The sequence below is a fragment of the Artemia sp. Qi Xiang Cuo genome, chromosome 11 (genome assembly GCF_049724085.1).
Source record: "Artemia sp. Qi Xiang Cuo chromosome 11, ASM4972408v1, whole genome shotgun sequence".
NCBI lineage: Eukaryota > Metazoa > Arthropoda > Branchiopoda > Anostraca > Artemiidae > Artemia > Artemia sp. Qi Xiang Cuo.
In genome coordinates, this window is record NC_142804.1 from 13,915,647 (window position 1) to 13,943,636 (window position 27,990).

Here is a 27,990-nt window from a genome sequence, read left to right on the forward strand (position 1 = left end):
CTAATAGACAAAATTCTTCTAGGATATTCTTGACCTAGATTGTCTAAATCACTCTTGAAGCTGATGTTTGGACTTCTTTTGCGAAGTGCTGTTTAAGTTTGTAAGCTATCAAACTCATTGCTATAATGAATATACATGATGCAGACTGTTGATCTTATCTTAAAATTGTGTTAGGATTTTGCTTTCTTCAAGCACCAAAAGCTCCCATATTTTGGTGTAAAATTCCCACAATCCACAACCAGAGAGAAACGTGCTGCAGCCCCAACAGTGTCATAAATGGTAGGCCGCATTAGTAGCTTTGGGGATAACCATGTATATTATTGTCTATTTTGCACTTTAAAACCCGTCTACAAAAACTTGAAAAGGCCAGAGTAATAAATTAAAACAAGACAAAAGGAAAAAAAAAGTTAAAAAGCAATGACAACAACATGTAAGTGTAGCATAAACAACAAGTAGAACAATTGGATTTTTTTTTATATAAGCCATTGGAACGCAACTTTAAATGAATATTTCGACCCTATATCCAAGGGCCATCCTCAGCAAAACGAGTGAAGAAAAATGAATATAAAAGAACTCACATTAAAATTCAATCTTCAAAACTAAAATATTTTCAAAAAATCCCTAGCATCATTATTTCAAGGAAGTTCAACTAGGCCTGGTATATCAAGCGAAGTGAAAAAAGACGATTCATTCAAATGGAATAAAAAACATTTACAAACAAGCTGTTGAAGCTAATCTTGCCTTTTTGGCACCCAGCCATGAAGGTCTTTCCGTAACAGGTTGAGTAGAATTGTTTACTAGTTTTTTAATATTGAGTTAAATCATTTTTAATTAAATTTGTATATTAGACATTAAGTGAATATTCACCCAAATCCCTATTTAAAGAAGCATTACTATTTATTTTGATTCTAATTTCAATTGCCTCTTGAACAACCTGTTTTATGCCTAAATCATTGCTAATAAAGGAAGTTTCTTCAAAAAGCATTTTATTGCTAGGATTATGAAGGATATGACTGCTTAAAGGAGAGTCAAAAGAAATATCTCTACTATTAGAATTTAAAGCTTTAGTTGTCATCTTTGTGCTGTTGTAGGCGTTTTTCTAAATTTTGATGGGTTCTAACAACATAATAGTGCAACAAGCATAGCTAACAAATGAAGATAAGCAGGATAAATTATTTAATTAAAAAAAAAAAACAGGACACAACATGCAAATAAACACATAAGTAAAAACAAAACAAGCAAACAAAGTAAACACAAGCAAGACAAAGCACCAAATACAACCTAGAATGTTACATCTCCCCTTTTCTCAATGAAAGTTCATTTACTGTGGACTTTACTCAAGGGGGTAAGGGGGTAGCACTAATTTCAAGCTAGAATGGGTAAGGGGGGTAGCACTAATTTCAAGCTAGAATGTTACATCTCCCCTTTTCTCAATGAAAGTTCATTTATTGTGCACTTCACTCTAGGGGGTAACTTCATCAAAGATTTATTCTTGTTGGTGGTTTGATTTGTCTTCCACTCTTGGTTCTAGGGAGATATGAGGATCCAGAGTCATCAGCTTCCCTAGACTCTGGGATCTCTCGCTCAACGGCTCGTTCTGGGTTGACAGGTTTGGAATATACCGTGACAGGTAGTTTAGAATTCCAAGAAGGGTCTGCAGCTGTTTCCGTGATTTTGGCGAAGGCATTTCATGGATAGCCTTGACCTTATTTGGATTCGGGTGGGTGCCCTCGCCAGATAAGATGTGGCCAAAATATGGGATGAATATTGCTTTCAGGATGCACATTCCTTGTTCATTTTCACTCCCTTCTTTTTAGCTCTCTGCAGCGTCTTTCGAAGATTGACGTCGTGTTCCTCTTCTGATTTGCCTGAGATGATCATGTCGTCACTTATGACAGAAAAACAAGCCAATCCTGCAAAAACTTCTTCCATGTGTCGCTGAAATTCGTCTTGAGCTGATTATAAGGCCAAATGGCATTCGCTTGAATTTGTATCGCCGAAAGGGGTTATTGAAGGTCGTCAACTCAGATGACTCGTCGTCCAGGCATAAAGACCAATAACCATGCCGAGCATCAAGTTTCGAGAAGTATTTTGCCCCCTGGTCCTTCTGGATCGCTTCATCAAATGTCGGTATCGGGTGATGAGGCCTCTTGATTGTCCTGTTAAGGTCATGGGGATCAATACAAACTCTAAGGCTCCCATATGCCTTTTCCATAACAAATACAGAGTTAACCCAATTGGTTGGGTGGGTGACTTTCTCAGATATGCCTAGACTTTCCATGCGATCATGCTCTTGCTTGAATTTCGTCTATTGTGCAAGGGGAATCCGTCTTGCCGGCTTCACTGATGGTTCAGCTACTTCTCGAAGGACTATTTTGTAAGTCCCTTCGATTTTGCCCACTCCTTCAAACAACTCTGAAAACTCATCAAAGAGTTGGCTTGTATATGCTGTATTACTCTGAAGGCTGAGGACTAGTTTGACAAGGTTCAGCTGTTGGCTTGTAGCATAGCCAAGCATTGGAGTTGGAGCAGACTGCACAACGAAGAATTCACGCAAGCTTTGACAACGATCCTTGTAGGCACATTTCAATCTGGAACTGCCAATTATCGGGATTTTTTGACCACAGAAACTAGTTAGGACATGATTAGTTGGGGAAATTTTCGGCTATGATTTCAGCTTTTTGACAAAGCGCTTTGGAATTATATTGGCTTGTGCCCCAGTGTCAATTTTGAATTGGACACTAATCTGTCCATCGATTCTTATTCTTGAATATGGCTGATCATTTTCATTGTCTGCTAAGATTTCATAAATAAAGAGCTCATCATCTGTAGTCTGATGTGTAGATTTAATAACATTGAAACTTTTCTTTGCACTGCGACATACTTTAGCAAAAAGACTTGATTTGCCACATTTACTACAGGCTTTCCTCCTAGCAGGACAATTGTGACTCACTGAATATTCACCACCTCAGAAATAGCAATCAGGTTTGGATGCTTTCTGGATGCGTGAGTTCGGGTTTTTCTTAATTGCATCAACTTCTTGTTTGATTACTGGATTGTTCATGCTGCCTTCGGCAGACATTGTTCTCAGTTGTGCCTGGGTTTCAGTGTATGTTTTGGTGATTTTGATTGCTTCAGCTAATGTCAGCTCTGATCCTGACTGAAGAATTTTTTCCCTGATCCTCTGATTGTTCGTTCCACATATGAGTCTGTCATGTGCCATTTCGTCCTTGGTATCAGCTGCATATGAACAGTCATGCGCAAGAATCATGAGTTTGATAACATATTGTTCAATGGTCTTGCTATCTTTTTGATCATGCTGATGAAACACATACCAAGAGAAGATAGGGTTAATTTTTGGGCTGAAATAATCATCAGACTTCTAAAGGTATACATTAATATTTTGTTTCCTGCATCAGCTGATGTCCATCTTCTGTATAAGTCATGTCCTTTTTCTCCCAGCCAGATTAACATTTATGCACACTGTACTTTTTCTAACTTTTCACTAAGAGGACCATCAAACATAAGCTTTGCATAGCTTTTGAATCTGATCTGTGCTTCTCTAGGATTGTCTGATTCCCAATTCAACTTTGTGTAATGAATGGCGGCGTCCATGTCCGTCTATTCTGACACCATGCAACAAGCGTAGCTAACAAATGCAGATAAGCAGGATCAAGTGTTTAATTCAAAAAACCCAGGACACAACCTGCAAATAAGCACGCAAAAGTAAAGCAAGTAAATAATTAGCAAACACAAGCAAGACAAAGCACTAATTTCAAGCTGGAATGTTACAGTAGTTGTCACAGTCACATGGTATTTGATAAACCCCTCTTTGGCGAGTAACTGGATTTATATCTTTACCAGAGTTTCGGAAGTTCATGATTTTAAAATTATTGGTAAATACTACATACAAATTTTATGTAGTGTTTACCAATAATTTTATCGCACTATATGGTTCATTTTTCAGTTTTCATTGTCATTTTAGCTTGATTTGAGAAAATTGGCTACAACTTTGCCCCCTTTCCCCAGGATTTTGACGAAACTACGCCACTGGACGGGTGGCCCCCAACACCCCATTGCGCTTCCCTCAAGCTTGGACTATGAAGTCTTTTGTCATTTATTTAGCTTACCTTTGTATCATTAATTGTATAATTAGCTTACCTTTGATTATAGAAAGATGGTATATTAATATATATCATTCTAAAAATTTTGAATATGTTGGAAAACTATACTGTTACTTTAAAAAAAATTAACTTTCGGTTTTAAAGTTTCTTATATGTTTATTTATATGTTTCAGGAAAGAAAGAAAGCTGTTAAAGAAGAAAAGGCAGAGAAACGAAAAAATAAGGTGCCGAAACATGTTAAGAAAAGGAAAGAGAAACTTGGTAAAGGCTCTTTCAAGAAATAAATTTTCAACTCTTATTAAACTTCTTTGAGCGTCAAAAACGTTAGGTTTGTCCTTCTTTTTGTCACAGGAAATATACACATCTTCAAAAACATCAGTTAACTTATTGCTGAGTGCCCAGTTAAAACAAGCTCCAGGCACGTACGCAAAGATTGGTTGTGGGAGTCCCCTCGCCCTGAAATGCTATGTTTTTTGAATTTCTGGGCACTTCTTTTTGAAATTATCAAATAAAAGTTGTTTTAGTCCTTGCCGTTTGATTTAGTTTGTAAACGGCAAATCAACAGTTCCAATTTTCTATCTGTCTTCGAACTGAATACAAGTAATACAAGGTAGATACAAGGTAGATAAAGTAAATACAAGGTAGATACAAGAAAGAAGAAAGCAGAAATAGTCCTATATGCTACTACCCTAAGCGGAAAAGATCTTCTCGCCGGAAAGACTTTCTAAGCGGAAAAGATTTACCCAAAATATGCCATTGTGTCCCTTTTATACTGGGACCTTTTACTCTTTCAACAGGGTTAGGGATATATATCTGAAATTCTTTGACCGTATTAGACTGGGCTGGGTCACTTGGCCAATTCAGTAGCGTTTTCAAAAAGGCCCAAAGTCAACTTTTCCCAATTTTACAGGAGAGCAGAATGAAAATAAAAACGCACAATCAAAACATCTTTGTCACAAATCAGAATTTAAAAAACTCGAAACTTCAACGACAGATTCCTAGTTAACTTTTAGATCAGAATTTGCTTGAAACATCCAAACTGCTGAATTGTTCGTTATATAGAAGATAAGGGATTTATTCTCTTTTTACGCCATTTGGAACAATTTGTAAGTCGGTCAGAATTAAAGATAAGCTCATTTTGAATAGACCAATCCATAGATCTCTTCAAGCTTTTTCGAACCATAAGCTTAAAACATTTTTGAAAAAAAGTGGACTTATGCCCTTTTTTTTGCAAAATGCCATGAAATTATTACGATAGTCAAAAATTGTCAAAAACATGAAGTATCGTATATTTGTAATATATTTTGATATATAACCATATATTAAATATATAATTATATTTTTATATTTGTAAATATTCTCTCTTAGATGTCACTGCCTTTCCATTTATAATTAAAATTGAATAATAGGAATAAATCTTTTAATTAGGCCAGTGAAAAATGGGGAAAAAATTTATTATGTGTGCTAATAAAAGTCCACTAACTAATAATTGAAGCCAAATATAATTGATAACTGTGATTATGGCGAATTATTCTTGAGCGGTCGCTGAAGGCAGTTTGGGCTTTATTACAGCAAGATTTCATTCTTACTTAACTTAACGCTCTTGCTCAGCAGGGTCGTCAGCGTAGAGAGAATGAGTTGACAGCGTCGTCAGTCTTCTCCAGGTTGTCCAGTCCCGGGTTAGTGATGGGGCTACGTTTGGGTTGATATTGCGGCTGAGGTGTCGTTGGCTTTTTACATCAGCCCACCTGGTGCGCGGTCTTCCCCTAAGACGTCGCCAGCCATTTTTCGAGGGGTTGAGATCCGTGATGATCCTTGCTGGGGTGCTTGGCGGGAGGTGGAGTAGGGGGTCGTATTACCTTAAGGGAGGAGTTTCTACTTGAGTAGAGAGATTTACCAGCTTGAAGGTCATTATGATCTCATTGTTGCGGATATGGTCATACCATTTGAAGCATTCTATTTGACGTAGGTATCTAGTTTGAACGGCATCGACTTTTCCTAGCTGTGTCTGAGCTATTGGCCACGTTTCAGAAGAATATAGCATGATACTTTAGACTATGGCGTTTTAAATTCGGGCTTTGGTTTGGCGAGTAATTTGTGGTTTGAGGAATACTGTCCTCAGGAGTCGTCCAAATACAGAATTTGTCTTGGTTGATCCGACAGAGATTTCGGCGTCAAGTTTGGCGTTTGAGAATATAATTGATCCGAGGTAAGTGAACTGCATTATCAAGTCGACAGCTTAGCCGTTAATCTCAACAGTTAAGGGTGTCGTCGAAGCAGTTTTATCTATGGGCATTATCTTTGTTTTCTTTTACTTGATTTGCAGCCGTACTCTAGAGGCTGTGGAGGAGAGTGTCTCGAGTGCAGACTTAAGCTGGTCAAGATTGTCACTAAGGACAGCTACATCATCTGCGAAGTCAATATCAGAGAGGGCCCTCCCGCCATAACTGATGGCAAAAGGGTGGACACGGTGTGTCTCGTTCAGAATTTGATCGATGACGCAGTTAAATAGCACAGGTGCTTCTGCGTATCCTTGCCGTACTCCGTTGTGGATGGGGAAGAGAGAAGAAAGATTCCCATTCACCATGGTGGCGCTTTCTGCATTGCTGTAAAGTTCTTTAAAGAGGCTGACCATCTTTGTATGTAGGTCCAAAGGTTCCAGGATTAGCCACAGGGATTGTCTGTCAACGGTATCAAAGCCAGAACGTAAGTCGATGAAAGCTATATACGCTTTTTGTTGTATTCCAGTGTATTCTCAAAGATGTGTCTGACTGTATGTATCTGCTCAGCTTTCGATCTTCCTGGCATGAATCTGGCTTGTTGAGGGTGGCGCGAAGCATTTAGAAAATTTGTTGCGTGTTTCAGCAACAGCAACGTAAACAGCTTTCCAGGAACAGACAGTAGGGTGATACCGCGTTAGTTGCTGCAGTCCGTCTTGTTGCCCTTGCGCTTGAACACTGGCAAAAGGATTCCTTTCTTCCAATCTGACGGTATTGCTTCAGTGCGCCAGATGATTTTGAATATCAAATGTAGCCAAAGATCATCGTAGGCCCCCTGTTTTAAGTAGCTCTGAATTGATGCCAAAGGTAACAGCTGTTTTGTTATTCATGACTTTTTTTTAAGGTGGGTTCGATCTCCTCTGGCGAAAATTCGGCGTCGTCGGGTGCCGGGGCAGCTTCTGCAGCGACAGTGAAGAGCCCTGAGTCAATGCCATTTGGTGGATCTGAATTTAGCAGCTTATCGAAGTGTTTCTCCCGTAGACCTAGACATTGTGACTGACCGTATATTGTTTCTTCAGTCGCTCTTTTCAGGCTTCGGACGCCATGGTCTGTTCGCCGATCAGCTCACGCAGGATCTTGAATGTTGCACCAATGTATTTTTTTGGGCAGCTAACTCTAGCTAAGTAGCTTTGCCCGCTATGAAGTCTTTCTTGTCCTTGTGGAGCATATAATTGTGTTGTTTGTTGAGCTGTCTGTAGAGCGTCATATATCCTCGTAGTCTCACTCGCCGTCTCTTCTCGATTACGTCTAACGTCTGGCTGCTTATCCACTCTTTCTTTTTTCGCTGCTTCGAGTCTACAACTTCTGTAACTGCTGTGAGAACATTGTCCTTGAAATTGTTCCACGCTGACTCTCTTTCTGAACACTGTAGGAGAGCCTCAAAGCGGTTCAAAGCGGGAGACTTCAACCATATACCGCTGGTGAACCGAGGGATCGTACTGCAATCGAGTGGCGTCTGTTTTCTTGGAGGAAGAGGAGTTACTCTTTTTGGCCCTCAGTCGAAGTTTGAAACTTGCAGAAACGAAACCATGGCCGACATTGCCGAGCTTGGCGCCTCTGTATGATTGGCAGTTCTGGACAGACGAGAATCAGCGTCGTCTTAAAATGATTTCATTCGATCTCTAATATATGCAAGATATCTCTTGAACTTTTGGCAAAAAGAATTAACAAAGCTATTGGGCTTTTAGGTGGAAATTGTTAAAGTGACATGTTAAAAGAGTACGTTTAATTGTTTACAATTTCAAACTATAATGATTTTTCAGTGATAAAATGCCATATTAAAAAATATACTTAAATCATCATCCCTAGTTTTGATTTTTTTTTTTTTTTTTTTTTTTTTTTTCACTTCCCAATAATGCCAATACACATAAACAAGTACATACAGTAGCCTATGCGAGCGCAGTGTTTTATAAACATAAGCTCTTATAAGCATAAAAGCTCCATTTGTTGTTATATTTTCATTTGACTTTTAATTATATTTGTAGTTAGATTAATTGTAGTTGTAATTTACAATTTAAAACTAGACCGTCTGTACCAAGACCACGTGGAGTGATGCAGCAGCTTTAACCATGGGTCATTGGTCAGGGTTCAACTGTGGTTCACAATTGCAGAATATACAGATATGTTTTCGTTAGTTTAGCTTATCATTTCTAAGGTCTATGTGTAATTAGAAAACTTCTAAAAAAAACTGTATCCGCAAATCATTTCTGAGACCACACTGGCTAAGCATGATGAAACGAAATAAGTTGTAAAGAAGAAAAAAACGAGGATTAAAACGGCCTGTGAAATATAGAAGAGAAATATATGCAAATATTTTGATCGAGATCTCCGCTTGACCGTCCTCAGTGCACAAGAAAAATAAAGTCGGAAGGACAGTGTAAAAACAAAACCTTAAAACAAACACTAGAAATAAAATAAGAAGACCATTTCTACGTAACGGTAAAAGGGTAATTGAATAAAAATACGATACTGAATAGCATTTCAAACTTGCATTTTATGTAAAGCTGTCTTAGGATAATCGCTTACCAGGCATGGTATTAACAGAGATAGGTTGCGAAATATGACTTGCTGGACAGATATAAAAATCATCAGAATTAGTTAATTTATTATAAATGGGGTTTAGATAAGTTTCACCATTATCTCTAGTAAGAGCGAACTTTTGGTTGAAATGTTTTTTTTTTTAATTTTAAATGCCTCCCTGAAAAATCGCATAAAACCTTTAATGGGGGCAATAATAGAGGTGTCATCAAACAAAGTAAAATGGTTTGGATTGTCACAGACATGTTGAGCCAAGGTGGAATCAAAAATCTGAGGCCTTTGGCGTAGCCCCTTAGCTTTGTCGGTTGAGGACCTGTGTTCCGTTTACCTCTCCCCACTAGTTGGTGGCCCTTCCAATATAGAAAAAGTCACAAGAACAGGGAATTCTATAAGCACCATTACCCAAAATGGGGCTGGTTTTATCCTCGTCGCTGTTGGAAAAGGTCTGTATTTTATTTAAACTTTTAAAAGTGACATTGAGGTTAGGTTTCTTAAAATTCTTCCCTGTTTGTCACTTAATTTATAAATATAGGGTAGAACAGTGAAAACTTCCTTATCACCCACCAAAGGGATGATATCTGTTGGGGGTTGTGGAGTTGATGCATCCTTTTCTGACTTTTCAAACAGTTCGTGGTAACGAACTGTAAGTAAGGAGCGACCCGGCTCAATGGTAACCGAAACTCTAGAAAACGGGTTTTTGATACCAATAAATATATTGAAAGAATCATATTTCAATGCTGATTTCAAATATATAATTTTCAGCAAGTTTAGTGCTACCCATCAAAAGTTAAACGCCTGAGAAAATTTGGCTGATTTTCAAAAAAAGGGAAAAGACCCCCTAAAAGTTATAGAACCTCAATGAAAATCACACCATCAGATTCAGCGTATCAGAAAACCCTACTGTAGAGGTTTCAAGCTCCTATCTACAAAAATGTGGAATTTTACATTTTTTGTCAAAAGAAAGATGACGGATGCGTGTTTATTTTTATTTTATTTTTTTTTCCTAGGGGTAATCGTATCGACCCAGTGGTCCTAGAATATCGTGGGAGGGCTCATTGGAATGGAAATTAAAAGTTCTAGTGCCCTTTTTAAGTGACCAAAAAAAATGGAGGGCAACTAGGCCCCCTCCCACGCTTATTGTTTACCCAAAGTCACCCGATCAAAATTTTGAGATATCCATTTTGTTCAGCATGGTCAAAAATATTATAAATATTTCTTTTAGGGTGACTTAATCCCCTGAAGTTCCCAGAGGGAGGGCTAAAAGTTATGAACTTTACCCAATGTTAACATATAGTATTGGTTATTGGGAAGTATACAGAAGTTTTCAGGAGTTTTTTTTCTGGTAGTGGGAGGGAAGGGTGGTTGGGGGGTTAGGGTGGAGGATCGGTTCATGAAGGAAGTTTTCATGGGGGAAGGGAAATTGCCATGAAGGGGGCGCCAGACTTACCAGCATTATTTATTGGTTATTTGGAAGTATACAACCATTTTCAGGAAGGATTTTTTCTGGAGGGGGGGCTAGAGGAGGGGGTTACTCTGAAGAAGATTACTGTGGAGGATGTTTCTTTGGGGTAAGGGACATTTCTATGAAGGGGGCGCCGGATTTCCAAGCATTATTTAAAAAACGATCAGAAATTAAATAAAAAAAATCAAGTTTTTTCAACTGAAATGTAAGAAGGAATATTAGAACTTAAAACGAACAGAAATTATAACGTAAGTGAGGGGGTTCTCCCCCAAGTCAATACCTCACTCTTTAAGCTACAGTTTTTTTTTAGTGCTTTCAAAAGAGCTATCTATTCTAATTAAACGGCCTTTGTGATTCAGCGGTTTGTGAATCAAAACTTTTTTTTTTTGACTTTTATCGTAAAGAGCGTGGTATTGACTAAGGGGAGAACCCCCTCATATACGTAATAACATATACGTAACAAAAAAAAAACAATAAAAGAACAAGTGATACGGCTCAATAGTAATCGAAACTTTTAAAAACGGAATTTTGATGTCAATAAATGTATTAAATGAATGTGTTTATAATGCTGATTCTAAATATATAAATTTTATTAAGTTTAGTATTACTCATCAAAGACTACGAACCTGAGAAAATTTACTCGACTTTTTAAAGAGGGGGAAATATCCCCTACAAGTTAAAGAATTTTAATGAAAATCACACCGTCAGATTCAGCGTATCAGAAAACCCTATTACATAGGTTTCAAGCTCATATATGCAAAAATCTGCAACTTTGTATTTTTTGCCAGAAGAAAAATATAGGAATATAGAAGTTAGTTACGTAAGTTAATTTGTAAAGACGTCCATTTAGCAAAAGAAAAGTAAAATTTTTATGCAAATAAAAGCTGCATTAACTAAAAAACAGTCATAAATTAAATAAAAAAAAACAAGTTTATTAAACTCAAAGTAAGGAGCGACATTAAAACATAAAACGAACAGAAATTATTCCGTATATGAAAGGGGCTGTCCCCTCCTCAACGCCTTGCTCTTTGCGCTAAAGTTGACTCTGTCTCACAGCTTTATTTTTTAAAACAATAAAAAACTTTAGCGTAAAGAGCGAGGCGTTGAGGAGGGGACAGCCCCTTTCATATACGGAATAATTTCTGTTCGTTTTAAGTTTTAATGTCGCTCCTTACTTTCAGTTTAAAAAACTTGTTTTTTTTTATTTAATTTCTATAATGGAATCAAGTAAGTTTATAGAATATCAATTGCAAAACAAAATGTTCTTTAGACAGTTCAGTTCTGGGACTATATGAGCTTCTGAGCATACTCGTAGCACACGCTCCACCAAAGATATTACTTCTCCTCTGTTTGCGCAAGGAGAGTGGTTGGAAGAAAAATACAAATACGTATCGTTATATGTGGACTTCCTGTATATCAAGAACTCAAAGCTGAGAGACTTATTGAGAATTAAGAAGTCTAGAAAAGGCAGTTGATGATTGTTTTCTAGTTCTAAGGTGAACTGAAGATTAGAATCTAAAGTGTTCAGATGGGTCAAAAAGGAGCTAAGTGACGTCTCTCCATGATCCCACGCAGAAATAACGTAATCCACAAACTGGCCCCAAAAATGCTGTTTCAGAAGAAGTTTTCAAAGCAAAGGTTTCAACAAATTCCATGTAAAACGTGGCCAAAAAAGGTGAAAGGCTAGTACCCATTGGTGGAACCATGATTTGGGTCAAAAATTGGTTATTATATCGGAAGTATAAGGAAGAACTATTGCAAGGCGGACAAGATGCATAATAGTTTCGATATCTACTGTTCTGCCGTCCATTTGTTCTATAGTATTTTCTAGTTTCCTTTGAAGAGCAAGTTCACATTTCCTAATATCACGAGATGTATACATAGAAATAGTATCAAAAATGACCAAAAATGTGCTTTTTTTATAACAAGGTCTTTTAATTTTTCAACAAGGTGAACTGCATTTTTAATATATTAAGTTTGCGTAGACATAGCGCTCTATATTACACTGGCTGTTATTATCTATATGTTACTTTACAACTTTTTTCGTTTCACTCTGTATCCGTGTTGTGTTTGTTTTACCTGTGTAGTATTTACAACGGTTAATGAATATCAGTGAAACGGCTTGTTGTGTAATCTTTTATTTCTTAGTTTTTTGTTCGTTTTTTGATATGGAAAGGTGCATGTCCTCTTGCTCACTTTTCGTAGCATTGAACTTCAAAAACATAATAAACATCAGAATAAAAATAGCAAACTTGTGTTTCCAAATTTTCTCTTCTCTTGACCTTGCGGCAGCACCAGGCGTTCCCCGGCTTGCATCTGAATTTCAGAAGTTACTTGGAAGTTTGTTTAACCGTAAGCTCCCATAATCACCGTTGATTTCATGTTTTGAAATCTGAGTTTCCTGCATTATTTCCCAAAAAAATATATGCTTCGGACCTAGACAAAATGTAGCTAGACAAAGTATGGGGAAATCATGGAATCAAAAGTTCAAAACAGAAAAGCCACATAAGAAATTTTATTTGTTGAAAATCAATGTAAGCTTCAGTTCTTAGAAGATCAATATCCGTCGATCTGCGTTGGAAAGAAAAAGGAAAAAATAGTTTTTAAATACTTTTATATATTTTATATAAATATATAGTTTTTAAATGTATATGTTTTCGAAAATTAAAGTGCATTTCTTCTTGCCAAGTTTTCATCGCATTAAACATCTAAATTATGGTAAATTATCAAATAAAAAATGTTGGAAAAAGTAAAAATCAGAGCTTCTGTGTTTCGAAATCACGATTCGTTGTATTATTTCCCGAAGCTTTATGAGAGATACGGACATTTTGGTTAGGCTGTCGTAGCGATAGTATGAATTTCTATCGCTATTCAAAGTTATTTGATTTATTAAAAGCTTAGCTTTGAAGCTAAGATATTTTTTTTTCAGATAACATGCAAGAAATTCACAAAAAAAATTCCAAAATATCGAGTTTGCATTTGTTACCACTTAGAAGCTACAGACTGTTGATAGAAAAAAGGTAGCTGGGAAAGCAGTAGTGTTGCTCCGCAACACAAGATGTACAACCAATTAAATCACGAGATCCTTGACTCCTTTTAACTCCACAGATTCTTTTTCACTTGAATAAATGATATGGCTATCTACTCAGAGTAACAGCTTCAAGCACAAAAAGGGCAATCATCAATGGCCAATTAGGCACCATTGTTGTAATATTCAATTGGCCTAGTGATAAAGATTACGTTTTTCTTAGTGTGTTTCTCTTCGTATCCCGTCCACTAGATATGTCTTCTTTTCTGTATTCTGATTCCGGTCACTTGCTTAGTTTCTATGCTTCTTTGTTATTCGGCCTCCTTTCATTTTTCTCTTATTTTCTGAACTTCATTTCCCCCATATCACTCTCTCTCTCTCTATCTCTATCTCTCTCTCTCTCTCTACTTAGCTTTTATTAACTTCATATGCCAAGCATAATTAAACTGGAATTTGTTTTCGTGAATTGACTTTTGCCTAAAGTTAAGATCCCCTGGTTTTCTTAAGGAAACTCTTCTTCTGAGGTCATCTTGGTGACGTGTTGCCTATTTAAATAGCTATTATATGAAAGAAACAAGCTTTTTCAACTGAAAGTAAGAAGCAACATTGACACTTAAAACAAATAGAAATTATTATGTATATGAGGGGTCTTATCCCCTTCTCAATACCTCACTTCTCGCTAAAGTTTCTTAATACTTTAAAAAATGCTTCTTATTGTTCTAATTAAACAATCCTTGTATTTTAGGAGTTATTCGTAATGATTTGGGACAAAAAGTCAAAGTTTAGCGTAAAGAGCGAGGTATTGAGGAGGGGGAAGCCTCCCCATATAAGTAATAATTTCTGTTCGTTTGAAATTTTAATGCTGTTCCTTACTTTCATTGGAAATTAAGATCCCCCCCCACGGAAAGATCCTCTAGACAATTAAATCCAGTGGAAATTCACCCCGGACAATTACTCTTAATATCCCTTCATGTAAAATTGAGTTGGGAAAAAGAAAGCAAGACAGACAATAAAAACTTCATATAGGAATTCTGGCAAATTCCCCCGGTGTAAAATTTCTCCTAAAAATTTTGTCTCCCCGAAAACTTCCCTCTGCATGTAAAATTCTCTCCGTGGACCCCCCCCCCCCTGCTAGAAGATCCCCCACAGGCATGATGTCATGATAATCCGTCAACCCACAGGCACGACTTGGAAACTATGTTGTAAAGAGACTGTTCTTGCTGAACAGTTCAGCTGATTACAAGGGCCTAGTCTCCTGGGAAACTAATCAAACAAATTTTAACTAACGACAGTAGTATTTTCTTCAATATGCGGTACATTGAACAGAAGATCACAAGATTAACTTAATTTCTTAACCATAGATATAGAAAGAACATTTAGAGGCCAGATTCCCAAAAATTTTATGGAATTATAGGAAATGTTAGAAATAGCAATTTTCTATGCCTTTAATCTATATATATTCGGTAAATGGGTATTCCAATTAAAGTTACCTCACTGTTTTACCTTGTTGAGACTGAAGGAAAATTGGGCTATCATCATATAAACGGACGAAAAGCTTAACCATCTGGATTTATTTTGAAAATATATCCAAAAATTTAGCCCACCCCTGAACTTCCAAGAAATGACACCCATGTTTTTCCACGGCCACTTTATATTAGGAGCTTGCTTGTAGAAATAGAACCTGAATTATTTACAAGAAGTTCGCTTGTAAATGTTTTCGTTAGTTGTTATACTACTACCTATGAAAACCAGCTATATACTGCCTCAGATGGCAGTTTGAATATTAAAGCACTGTTTTCAAAATTATAACACATAGAAATCGGAAAAAGAAGGTTGCTGTCGCTGTTACGAGGAGACTCAAATCTCTCAGGTCAGAAAAAAGAAGGTAAAGTAAACATTTGGCTTGGTAAAGCATGTAATTCTGTGTTTTACTTTAGTTAGAAAGAATTTGAGTCTGTAGGCTAGCCTAATGATCCTACATTGGAAAGGCATTCTTTTGAGTAGGATATAGCCTAAGAAACGTGGTAAATTATCAAGATGTTGATGATCAAGTTGTGCATTACAAATTATAAAGTCAATGTAGAAAATGGACTGGATTTATCAGCACATGCCAAGGCATGTTAGCCATACTCATTAGCTGGTCAATATTTACCAAATCATATTATTGAGTTAGGAATAAAGTGAATACACCATTCGATGCCTTTTTTTATGCTGATTACGAATATAATAAGCATTTCTATTGGAAATGAATTTCAGCCCCCCCCTATATAGGATATACCTAACATAACATTGATATAGCATTTATAAGGGGGGGGGGAGCTGAAATTCATTTCTAATAGAAATGCTTATTATATTTGTGATCAGCATAAAAAAGGCATTGAATGATGTATTCACTTTGTTCCTAACTCAATAATATGATTTGGTAGATATTGACCCATTAGCCTAGCAGGTCCCCTTGTAAGTAGGATTCAGTACATGCTTGATGATATGTATTAATATATTTAGATCTAATAAAGAGTAGTGGACTACTGGATGTTGTTACACAGAGAAAATTGTTAATAAATATTAAGCAGTTCACATAAATGCCCTACAAATAAAGTGAAAACACCACTCAATGCCTTTTTTATGCTCTTTCTGAATATAATAATTCCTCTACTTGCAAATTTAATTTTAACCTGGCCTAACTTACCTAACCAAGTTGTTGTGTCTGAGATAATTGGCTATTTACTTCATAATATTATCAAATCTATATAGTTTAGGCTAACAAACCAGATTAAAGGCACTGTTTTGCTTAATGATACACAATGGCTATAGACAGTCAAATGAATATCATGATGGAGACCTGTAAGTTGGTAATTGTTATCTAAAATGATCAAAGAGTGTGATTTCTCCTTGAATTTACAATATTTAAACTGTTGTTTTTTGGGATTTAGGGGGGGGAGGTACCTAGGTTAGGTTACATATTTAATCTATGATATGCTTTACCCCCCACCATCCTAATTTACAAATATATAGCCCAAATTTGTTTCTAAACTATTATATATACATCCTACATTATATTTTTTTATTAGCATTAACCAAACTTGACTTCTTTAGTATGTACCACTAAGTAAAACAGTACCAGATTAAGTTGTGGGTAATGTTTATCTCACTTGACTGTTGAGGTAGCTAAGAAACAAACTTACCTCCATAGTCAGAATTGCATCCTGGGTAGGCTACTTAGCCTATCTGTTATAGCACTGAAACTCAAGAAGTAAAGTTAGGTTAATCCTAATGAAATATATCTAAGTATGATTAAAATATAATACTTTAGGAACAAATTTGGGTTATATATTTGCTCATTAGGGGGGTGGGTGGGGGTAAAGCATAGCAGGTCTGCATGTAAAATATATTAGGTACATATTATGCATAATTATGCAGTAAGAATTGTTTTATAACTTCACACTATCCAAATGTCTTACCCCTGCTAATCTGCAAATCTATAGCCCAAATTGTATATTTCCCATCTATTCTGTCACTTGTCTTTGCTTATGCTAAGCTGAAATAAAATAACATACAAAACTGGTTCTAGAATGCATCAGTGGATGAAGAACTGGAACATTGGCACTATAACAGATAAGTACTGCATCCTGGATCCAAATTTAACATTCATTTGCATCAGAAATAAACTTTGCCATACCTGTATATATATACCAATTCAGGGTATATATTTGCTCAGCAGAGTGGATGGGGTAAAGTTTATTTCTGATGCAAATGAATCTTAAATTTGAATTCAAGATATAATTCTGACTAGAGGTAAGTTTGAACTTTACTCCCCCCCCTAAATTATTTATGCCTATTTCTGCTTAAGTAGCCTATGTATACTAGGCTGTAGAAGTAAGTATTTAAATCTATTTAAAGCAGAGGTTAGTAAGTTTATAATTTCTTCCTACTTTGCTAGATATAATGTGAACATGCCACATGATGAATCCTTTTGTGTTGTTTCTAAATTTACTATTTGTTTCCTTTACAAATAGCCTACCATTATGAGGCATTAAAGGAGACATACCGTATTTATTCTCATTATTTACTAATTGAAAATGAGTTAAATACTTACTTGATTCTATTACTGACATAGGGACTAAGTGAACACACTATCAAAATATCATTTTTTCCCTTTTCCAAATTGATAGTAATTTCACTGCTGAAATAATTTCAATGCTGAAAAGTCTAACATAGTGCTTTTTAACTGGAAAGGCCCACTTCCTCAAGAAATTGTATTTGAGAATTCAAAGATTTGCCCTTCTGACCATATTGTTTATGTTGGTATTTCGATTGGAAATACCATTTCTCACATTTGTCACCTCCTAACAGAAGGCCTCAAATGCCATATGTCAGCTTCATATGCTTCCATAGTCTCTGCTAAGCTTTGTTTCAATTGCTGTTATCTTGCAATGCTGTAAAACACTGTTGCTCTGGCCACATCCTCTACATTACACCCTTCTGGAAGATTCTCACTAATGCTGATAAATTGAAAATCCACTCCACTTTCTTCCATTTCACAAAATATCTGCTGAGATATCCAATTTGGAAGGAGTGTGTTATGCATCAATGGTAACAAAATTTTAAAGATGGCCAATAGGAAGTGCATGATGAAGGGGCCAAGGAATTCAAACAAACCTTTAACAACAGAAAGGCCATGGCTATTTGTTTTGACAGAACAAGAAGCTGTGTTGCTTCTGGGGTTTATGGAATCTAGAACCACAATCACTGCAGCTGTTTATTGTAAAACTTCACATCATTTGCATAGAGCCATTCAAAACAAAGAAAGAGGAAAACTGACCACTGGAGCTGTTCTCATCAATGACAGTGCTTGTCCACACACTGCTGGTGCGACTCAATGACTTCTTGAACAATTTCAATGGGCCATTTTTGATCATCCACCAAATAGTCCTGACTTAGCACCCAGCAGACATTAGCATATTACATTCAAATAGGCAACAGTCAACTGTGTCATTTATTTTATTGCAGTGTCTGCAAAGTGAGTAGGAGAGGATAAGACTTGTAGGATTTGAAAACTGATAGGACAAATCCTGAAGGTTTAGCTGATCTTAGTCTGAACAGATTTCATGGTAAATTTTTGAGCAGTACTTATTGGAGAAGGAGATAAATTTGGTTTTGTGTTATGCCATATCCAGAAGCTCCAGGATTGACATGGAATTGGAATATGCTTGCCTATCATGTTTTGCATATTAGGGCTCAATGAGTAATTATTCATAACATACTCCAATGCTATGATCATGACATTTAACCCTGCTGACATTATAGATACAGTTTCAAAGAGTTTCTCAGCCATTGCAATATTAAGGGATGGGAAATGAGCTCCACATGAAACCTTTTCATTCATTTTTGACTCATCAATGAAGATTGGAAAATGGTCTTTGTGTGTAGTTTTATTAAGTTAAGTAATTTGTTTTTCTTGATATATTGGATGTGGGGCAAGTTCTTTTGTCCTATATGAGAAGTTAGTGTTTATTATGGGGTGGGCCGAAGTCCATGGAAGGGTTTGGGGGAAAGTGCTAGGGGTGGCAGTAGACCTGGCTTTCACTGGACATTTCATTTAGTATTAGCAAACTTATATGCAATGCCTCTATACATTGATGGATTCTTAGCCAATTATTTGGGGTGTGTGAGCTGTTGGTTTCAATTTTTGATAAATAATTAATTAGGAAGAACTTTCTTCTTTCACTTATTGTTGATAAGCCACTCTCTATATGCAGAAACTTAGTAATTGTAGGCTTACTGAGACCAAATATGAGGTGGACTATGTCATTTTGTGAGGTTTCAACTTTTTGCAGTTGGGTCTTTGCACAAGCATCATATACAATTAGCCCATATTCAATTTGGGATCTTGTATGAGTTTTGTAAAACTAGAGTAATGTTTTCTCATTACAACTGTAAGGTGTGGATAATAGTATTTTCGTTTTTCAAATTTTCTATAACATTTAGATGTTATGATTTTAATGTTGAGGGGGAAATTCAGTTTTTGGAAGGGGATTTATGAGGTCATTCTCAGGAATTATTATGTCATTTAATGTTAGTTTGGTATGAACTGTTTTATGCTTGTGGTGGAATTTAATGATTGTAGATTTGGTAGGTGCAACAGGCAAATCAGATTTTTGAGAAAATTTTTCAGATTGGAATATGAATTCTGCAACGTTTGAATGTGAAATCTCAAAGGTGTTGCCAGTTGCCCATGACTCTTGGTCATCAACAATTATATATTAGGGGGGAGGCTCACATCCTAGAGGAATAGAGAGAAAAGGAGGCAGCTCAGTAATGCATCCTGTGGAAGGTCTTTGGTTATTGGAGTTTTTGGCGAAGAGGCTGAACCAACAAGAACAATGAAGCATCTGTTTTCAATGAAGGACTTTATGAAAGATAGTAACTTTAAGGGTGATCCAAGACTTACAAGTTTGGCACTAAGTATCTGATGGTTCATATTGCTCATATTCACTTCAAAATCTAAAAGTGCAGCAACAAGGATATTGTTATTGGAGTGATAATCATTTATAAAAATTTTTAAGGAGACAAAAATATCTATTGAGGAATGGTATTTCCTGAACCAGTTTCTGTGGGGGTATCATATTGCTTATCTTGACAAACCATAAAAGTCGATTATACATTATTTTCTGTATTATTTTCCCAACATTGGAGCAATCATGATAGGCACATAAGATGAAGACTTGGTTTTGGTTTATTTTTCTCTCAGATAGGTAGGGGGAATATTGTTGTGTGATCCATTAAAAATATAACATACATGTCTTAATGATTTGCCTCTACTTGAGTATTTAGGGATCCTTTCAAACCACATAGGCTAGATTATGTGCAAAATACGAAAAGGCACTGCTCAAAGACACATACTCAAAATTGGTTGAGATCAATAGCTTATTCTAATGTGAGCCAATTGGTGTTAACCCCCAAATGAGTTCTGCTGGGACAATTGCTCTTAGCTTACTAGACAAAAAAAAAAAAAAAAAAAAAAAAAAAAACAGCACATGCACACACACAAACAAGAAAAACAAGAAGAACAATACACAAGAGAAAATTCTTTGTTATTTTGCAGTATAAAGTTGGGTGTCTACTCTAATTCGTTTCTTGACTTAAGCCCCCCCCACCCATGGAAAGATCTTTGATCCATTAATCATCATAGGCAGCGCGATAGTGCTGCTAAGTAAAGAACAATGTGGGCACAATGTATTATTTCTTCTTCTCCATACCTGGGCACTTTGTATCAAAAGAGTTGTCATAGAAACATCGAAAAGGGCTTATTCGATTTGAAATTGGAGTGTCTAGTGCCCTTTTTAATAGTCAAAAGTGATTGGAGGCCAACTAGCCCCCCCCACGCCCATCATTCCCCCAAACACATCCAATCAAAATTTTGAGATAGCCATTTTGTTCAGTGTTGTTGATTTCCAGATAGAAAATATGTTTTTGAGGAGGACACTCCCTCACAACCCTTAGGGCAAGGGTCTTAAGTTATGCCCTGGGGTCATATAAGGTCTTTATAGAAGGTGTTGTCGTAGAAACTTCAGAAAAGGCTCATTAAATTTGAAATTCAAAAAGCTAGTGGCCTGTTAATAGTTTAAAGTGATTGGAGGGCCACTAGGCCCCCCCACGCCCATCTTTCCCCCAAACACATCCAATCAAAATTTTGAGATAGTCATTTTGTTTAGCGTAGTTGATTTCCAGATAGATAATATCTTTTTGAGGAGGACACTCCCTCACAACCCTCGGGGCAAAGGGTTTTAAGTTATGCCCTGGGGGCATATAAGGTTTTTATAGAAGGTGTTGTCATAGAAACTTTAAAAACGCTCATTTGATTGGAAATTCAAAAGGCTAGTGCCCTTTTTAATAGTTGACAGTGATTGGAGGGCAACTAGCCCCCCCCCACGCCCATCATTCCCCCAAACACATCCAATCAAAATTTTAAGATAGCCATTTTGTTCAGCATAGTTGATTTCCAGATAGACAATATCTTTTTGAGGAGGACACTCCCTCACAACCCTTGGGGCAAGGGTTTTATGTTTTGCCCTGGGGGCATATAAGGTTTTGTAGAAGCCGTTATTGTAGAAACTTCAAAAAAGGCTCATTTGATTGGAAATTCAAAGGGTTAGGGCCCTTTTTAATAGTTGAAAGTGATTGGACAGTAACTAACCCCCCGCTCACGCCCACCTTTTCCCCAAACACATACAAGCAAAATTTTGACAATAACCATTTTGTTCAATGTAGTTTTAAGTTCTGGAAATTAGGTCTTTGAGGATGACAACCCCCTCACAGCCCTCAGGACAAGGGTTGTAAGTTATGCCCTGGGGGGCATATAAAGTTTTTATAGAATGAGTTGTCATAGAAACTTCGAAAAGGGCTCATTCAATTAGAAATTGAAATAGCTTGTGCCCTTTATAATAGTCGAAAGTAATTGGAAGGCAGCTAACACACCTTCCACGCCCACCATTTCTCCAAACACGTCCAATCAAAATTTTGAGATAGCCATTTTGTTCCATGCAGTTAAAGTTCAGGAAATTATGCCTTTGAGCAGGACACTCCCCCCACAGACTTCAGAGCAAGGATAATAAGTTATGCCCTGGGGGCATATAAGTTTTTATTGAAATCTCTGTCGTAGAAACTTGAAAAAGGGCTCATTTGATTGGAAATTCAAAGGTATAGTGCCCTTCTTAATAGTTAAAAGTGATTTGAGGGCAACTAGCCCCCTCTCTTGCCCACCTTTTCCCCAAACACATCCAATCATAAGTCTTAGACAGCCATTTTGTTCAGTGTAGTGGATTTTAACATAGAAATTTTATTTTTGTGGAGGAAACTCCCCCACAGGCTCCAGAGCAACGGTTGTAAGTTATGCCCTGGGAACATATAAAGCTTTTATAGAAGGCGTTGTCGTAGAAACTTCAAAAATGGCTCATTCGATTGGAAATTGAAATGGCTAGTGCCCTTTTTAATAGTCGAAAGTGATTGGAAGGCAACTAACAGCCCTTCCATGCCCACCATTTCCCAAAACATCCAATAAAAATTTTTAGATAGCCATTTTGTTCCACGCAGTTTAAAGTTCAGGAAATTATATCTTTGAGCAGGACACTCCCCCAAAGTCTTTAGGACAAAGATTGTAAGTTATGCCCAGGGGGCATATAAGGTTTTTATTGAAATCTTTGTCGTAGAAACTTGAAAAAGGGCTCATTCGATTGGAAATTCAAAGGACTAGTGCCCTTTTTTAATTGTCGAAAGTGATTTGAGAGCAACAAACCCCCCTCTCACGCCCATTTTTTCCCCAAACACATCCAATAAAAACTTTTAGATAGCCATTTTATGTAACACAGTTGAAAGTTTTGGAAATTAGGTCTTTAAGGATGACAACCCACCCGCCCACAACCCTCAGGGCAAGGTTTTTAAGTTATGCCCTGGGAGCAGGTAAGGTTTTTAAAGAAAGCGATGTTATAAAAACATCAAAAAGGGCTCATTCAATTGAAAATTGAAAGGGCTAGTGCCCTGTCAATAGTCGAAAGTGATTAAAGGGCAACTAACCCCCCTCTAACGCTCACCATTTCCCCAAACACATCCAATCAAAATTTTGAGCTATACATTTTATTCAAGGTAGTTGAAAGTTCTGAAGATTTGGTCTTTCAGGATGATAACCCCATCAGAGCCCTCAGGACAAGGATTGTAAGTTATGCCCTGGGGGCGTGTAAGGTTTATATAGAAAGTTGTTGTAGAAATTTCAAAAGGGGCTCATTTGATCGGAAATTGAAATGGCCCTTTTTAATAGTCGAAAGTGAATAGAGCGTAATTAACCCCCCTCTCACGCCCACCGTTTTCACAAACACATTCAATCAAAGTTTAGAGATAGCCATTTTGTTTTAAGTAGTTGAAAGTTCTGGAAATTATGTATTTGAGGACGACAAACCCCCCAGAATCCCCATGGCAAAGGTTGTAAGTTATGCCCTGGCAGCATATAAGGTTTTTAATGATAGAATTGTCGTAAAAACTTCAAAAGGGGTTCATTCAATTGGAAATTGAGAGGACTGGTGCCCTTTTTAATAGTTGAAAGTGATTGGACAGTAACTAACCCCACTCTCACGCCCACCATTCCTCCAAACACATCCAATCAAAACTTTCAGATAGCCATTTTGTTCAACGTAGTAGAAAGTTCTGGAAATTAGGTGTGTGATGATGACACCCCCCCCCCCCGAGCCATCAGGGCAAGGGTGGTTAGTTATCCCCTGGGGGCATAGAAGGTTTTTATTGAAAGCGCTGTCGTAGAAACTTCAAAAGGGCTCATTTGGAAATTGCAAGGGCTAGTGCGTTTTTTAATAGTTGAAAGTGATTGGAGAGCTACTAACACCCTTCTCACGCCCGCCATTTTCCCAGACACATCCAATCAAAATTTTGAAATAGCTATTTTGTTTAACGTAGTTGAAAATGCTGGAAATTAGGTCTTAGAGGATGACAACCACCATCACATCCCTTAAGGTAAGAGTTGTAATTTATGCCCTGGCGGCATATAATGTGTTTATAGGAAGTGTTGTCGTAGAAACTCAAAAAGGGCTCATTTGATTCGAAATCGAAAGGCCTAGTGCGCTTTTTAATAGTCGAAAGTGATCGGAAGGCTTGACATTTTTATAGTAAAGATCGATGTGGGTATAATTTATTATTTTGGTTGTTTAGACCAGGGCACTTTGTATCAAAGGAGTTGTCGTAGGAACTTCGAAAAGGGCTCATTCGATTGAAAATAGAAAGGGCTGATGCCCTTTTTAATAGTCGAAAGTGATTGGAGGGAAACTAATCCCCCACCCCCGCCCCCCCTACCCTTTGAATTTATGTCTAACAACTAAATGTTGCCATAAGATTAAATCAAAATGTGCTGTCTTAATTCCAATTCCCTTGCTCAAAATAGCGTAAGTGTATCCTAGCTATCAAAGAAAGTAAACAGATTTTTTGCAAATGGTATCAATTTTTCCATTTCAGGTCAACTAGAGGAGGTATGAAAATAAATTAAACCCTACTATTTGTGTCCAGATTTTTAAAAGGGATATGTTGTTAAATATCGCTGAAAATTTTTCTCCAGCATACAAATAGCAGGCCAGACTATAAATTCTTAAAAAAACGAAAAGATTTAAACCATTACTTTCTTTTCCCCTGATAAAAATTAGTTAATGGAAAATTAACCGAAATTAATTAAAAAAACTTGTGCCACAAGATAAGTTTTTCAAAGTAAAAAGAAGAACTCCGTTAAACAAAAAATGAGCAAAAATAAAATAAAATAAATCTACCAAGCCTGACAATACCACAAATCAGCATCGATAAATAAATGAAACCCAAAATGAACAGAAATTACAATGAATAACCGAGTCAAACTCAAAACGAGCAGAAATTAACATAAGTTGCGCTCAAAACCCCTATGCCTTCCCAAGGCCAGAACATAATTTGCACTTTACTGAAAAAAATACAAATGAATGTCCATTGTCAGTTTAATATACATATACTGATATTTAGTAATCAAAATGTTAATATTATTTGATTTATTACAAAAACATTTATATTTTTTTCAGTAAAGTGCAAATTATGTTCTGGCCTTGTGAAGGCATAGGGGTTTTGAGCCCAACTTATGTTTATTTCTGTTCGTTTCGAGTTTGACTCGGTTATTTATTGTAATTTCTGTTCGTTTTGGGTTTCATTTATTTATCGATGCTGACTTGTGGTAGTTTCACGCTTGGTGAAAGCGTGTGGTAGTTTCACGCTCAAGGATTCGCTATGACCTCTTTCCGCTTCATTTGGTGACAACATGCTTGTAGTTTGGTTCCAGAGGGATAGCCTAAATGCACAATATTTAAGAGTCTCTCATCCTTTGTCCACAAAATCTAATAACTATAACGTGGCCTAGGTAGCTAATACAAATATTAATAATATACTTCTTCATATTGCACATAAAGTGGAACTTCTTGGAATTAAAACCACTAATTCAACAGCGAAGTTATTGTCAATTTGTTGTTCAAAATGTGTCAGTATTTTTAGTTTGCGAATTTGGGTGGACGTAAAAGTGATTTGGTCTCCCCTAGGTCTATTAAGACACATTAGGATTTTTATGCATTATCAATCTTCGGGCTGTTATACTTTTTCATATGCAGTAGGGGGATTGGGGGATCACGACAAAGTTGGTTAAACATATCATGAGAATCACAACAGGCTGCTCAACAAAGCCTGTTCCTCATTATTTAGATTTGCTATTGTTTCTCTGAAAAAACTAACAATTGAATGTAAAAAAAAAATGATAAATAAAAACATTATATAGTAGATATACACATAATGCTTTTTGGGGAGATGGGAGGGGCTAGGGAAAATGCAAAAAGTATATTGCAGGATAAATCTAGTAAATTCCAGGGAAACCATACAATTTACTCATTTATAGGAAGGGGGTCCAAACACCATCCTTGCGTGAGTTCCTTGTTGACAGAATAAGGCAAAAAAAAAAATATATACCGTATTGAACATTTCAGTTATTTGTGTATTGAAATTGTGCTTATTATTCCACATTGTTTTAAGTATTGAGAATGCTATCTAGAGTTGAATCTTCCAGGCACTGCACCTATAGCTAGAAGTGTTTTTATTTGCATAGATTCTTTAGCAGCAACTCTTTTTTTTCAGCATGCTTTCCAAGAAGAAAGACCTCCATAAGAGTGTCATTAGAAACGAGGTTGCTGGAAAGTACATAAAAAAGGAAAGTGGGTACACAGAAAAGCTTTTAGACAATTTGACTGCAAAAAGACAAGCATATCCAGTATCAGTTCCATCAAACACAGGGCCGAAGCCATCAAATTTCGCATCAGTGCAGAGGGAGTCGTATGGTGATTATGCAGAGGTCGCCGATATCGAACCAGAAGAAATATCACTTGCTGCCTCTTTTAATAAGCACACGCAACAAGTGCCACACTATAGACCTTTTAAAGCAATCTCTGAGCCACAAATTAACCGCAGTGATTTTAAGTATCAGCCAATTAATAATGCACTTTTTAGACATAACTCGGGAATTTCATACCAGCCAATTAGTTTCCAGAAACGAAATCCGCACTTTTTATCTCAGGGAAATTTAGACTCATTACCATTACCACCAGGTTGGTCAGTGGATTATACAGCCAATGGAAAAAAGTTTTATATTGACCATAACACTCAGACAACACACTGGAGCCATCCTTTGGAAAAGGAGGGGCTACCAACAGGATGGGAGAAGGTCGACAGTCCAGAATTTGGTGTTTACTATGTTAATAACATCACTAGAGAACTTCAATATGATCACCCATGTGCTGCCAGATATGTCTGGAATTCAAAGCCTGCTCACTGCTTGGAGAGACCCCCTTTACATAATCATAACTTTCACCAGCATAACGTGTTAGTCCCACCAAACCCATACCTAAATGAAGAGGTACCTTATTGGTTGAAAGTTTATGCTAAAGCCCCTACAGAACTTGATTATAAACTGAAATGGGAACTATTTAGATTACCTGAACTGGATGCATATGACAACATGATGAAAAGACTTTATAAGCAAGAACTAGAAGAGATTGTTAATAGTTATGAAATTGCAAGACTGGCTCTGCTAAGAGAGATGGAAAGGCGGAATAGCATCTCTTCTGTTGATGTTTTAAAGCGAGCTGCTCTTTCTCAAAACTATGAGACTAAAGTTTGATGGTGACTACATGTGTGTATTGTTATTGTGTTTGATATAGTTCCTATATTGAAGTGTCTCCATTTCAGCCTAATTGTGTGACATCAAAACTATTGTTTCTGTTTTTAGGTAAACATGTTGAATCAAGTGGTACAAGTTTCTGTGACTCAAATTCGTGCATTTAACTCCAATAGAGCCACTATTTGTAAAATTGGAAGGCTTGTTTATAAACGGATATATCCAACTGTTGTTGTAAATCCAGATGGATCGTCTTTCAATATTCGCTATTATGAACCCAGAAGCATTATCAAGGTAATCACTTATTATTTTATGACTAATTATGGTGTGGTATTTTTGTTTAGAGAAATAGGTGCATTTATTTCTGACTCTTAGGGGGGGGGGGAGGCATCAGGGAATTTTCAAGGAAGTGCGTCTAAAATCATAAAAGGTGCCTTTTAGGTCAAATTTTCATGGACGATCCTTTAAAAAAATATTGGGTTGTGGATTTGGGTATTTGGTTATTGTGTAGGGACCCTCAGGAATATTTTTAGAACAGCTTGAATATAGTACGACGCCCTTAATATTGTAGTTTCTATACAATCAGATCCTCCTTACCTTCCCCTGTACCTCTCTCTGTTCATCTCATTGAAAGTCTATTATTGCTTTCTTGAAGTTGAAACATTTCAAATTATGCAGGTTTTTTTTTATTGTAATTTATGAGCAAGTAGGCCTACTAGAAAATAGTATATAACATCTATGATTTTTTATCAAACTTATTTTCAAAGGCTGCTCTTTGAGGGTGGCCATTCAACTCACTCTGCATTCTTTTCACCTCTGGAGTTTGATCTCTG

The 27,990-nt window shown here is 36.7% G+C and overlaps 2 protein-coding genes across 4 annotated transcripts in view; both read left to right on the forward strand.

The window, feature by feature from the left end:
• The window catches only part of LOC148946661 (large ribosomal subunit protein mL55-like), a 195,048-nt gene that overhangs the window by 164,296 nt on the left and 2,762 nt on the right, over positions 1 to 27,990 (forward strand). Inside the window, exons 1-2 of one of the 3 annotated variants that reach the window (XM_089096316.1) lie at positions 15,209 to 15,316; positions 27,269 to 27,451. In XM_089096316.1, coding sequence (XP_088952442.1) covers positions 27,275 to 27,451 — 177 coding nt within the window. In that variant the 5' untranslated portion in view covers positions 15,209 to 15,316; positions 27,269 to 27,274. Of the gene's footprint in view, positions 1 to 4,297; positions 4,593 to 15,208; positions 15,317 to 27,268; positions 27,452 to 27,990 lie in introns of those variants that run through there. The other 2 variants (XM_089096317.1, XM_089096315.1) reach the window with 2 other exon arrangements.
• Positions 15,237 to 27,309, forward strand: LOC148946664 (protein salvador homolog 1-like). The gene is made up of 2 exons (XM_089096318.1): positions 15,237 to 15,301; positions 26,122 to 27,309. Exon 2 carries the CDS (start codon positions 26,123 to 26,125, stop codon positions 27,158 to 27,160), a length of 1,038 nt encoding a protein of 345 aa, XP_088952444.1. The 5' UTR covers positions 15,237 to 15,301; position 26,122; the 3' UTR covers positions 27,161 to 27,309.

Bases quoted from the DNA above. Each gene is read 5' to 3' on its own strand.
- LOC148946664 (XM_089096318.1), top strand. From the start codon at position 26,123: ATGCTTTCCAAGAAGAAAGACCTCCATAAGAGTGTCATTAGAAACGAG.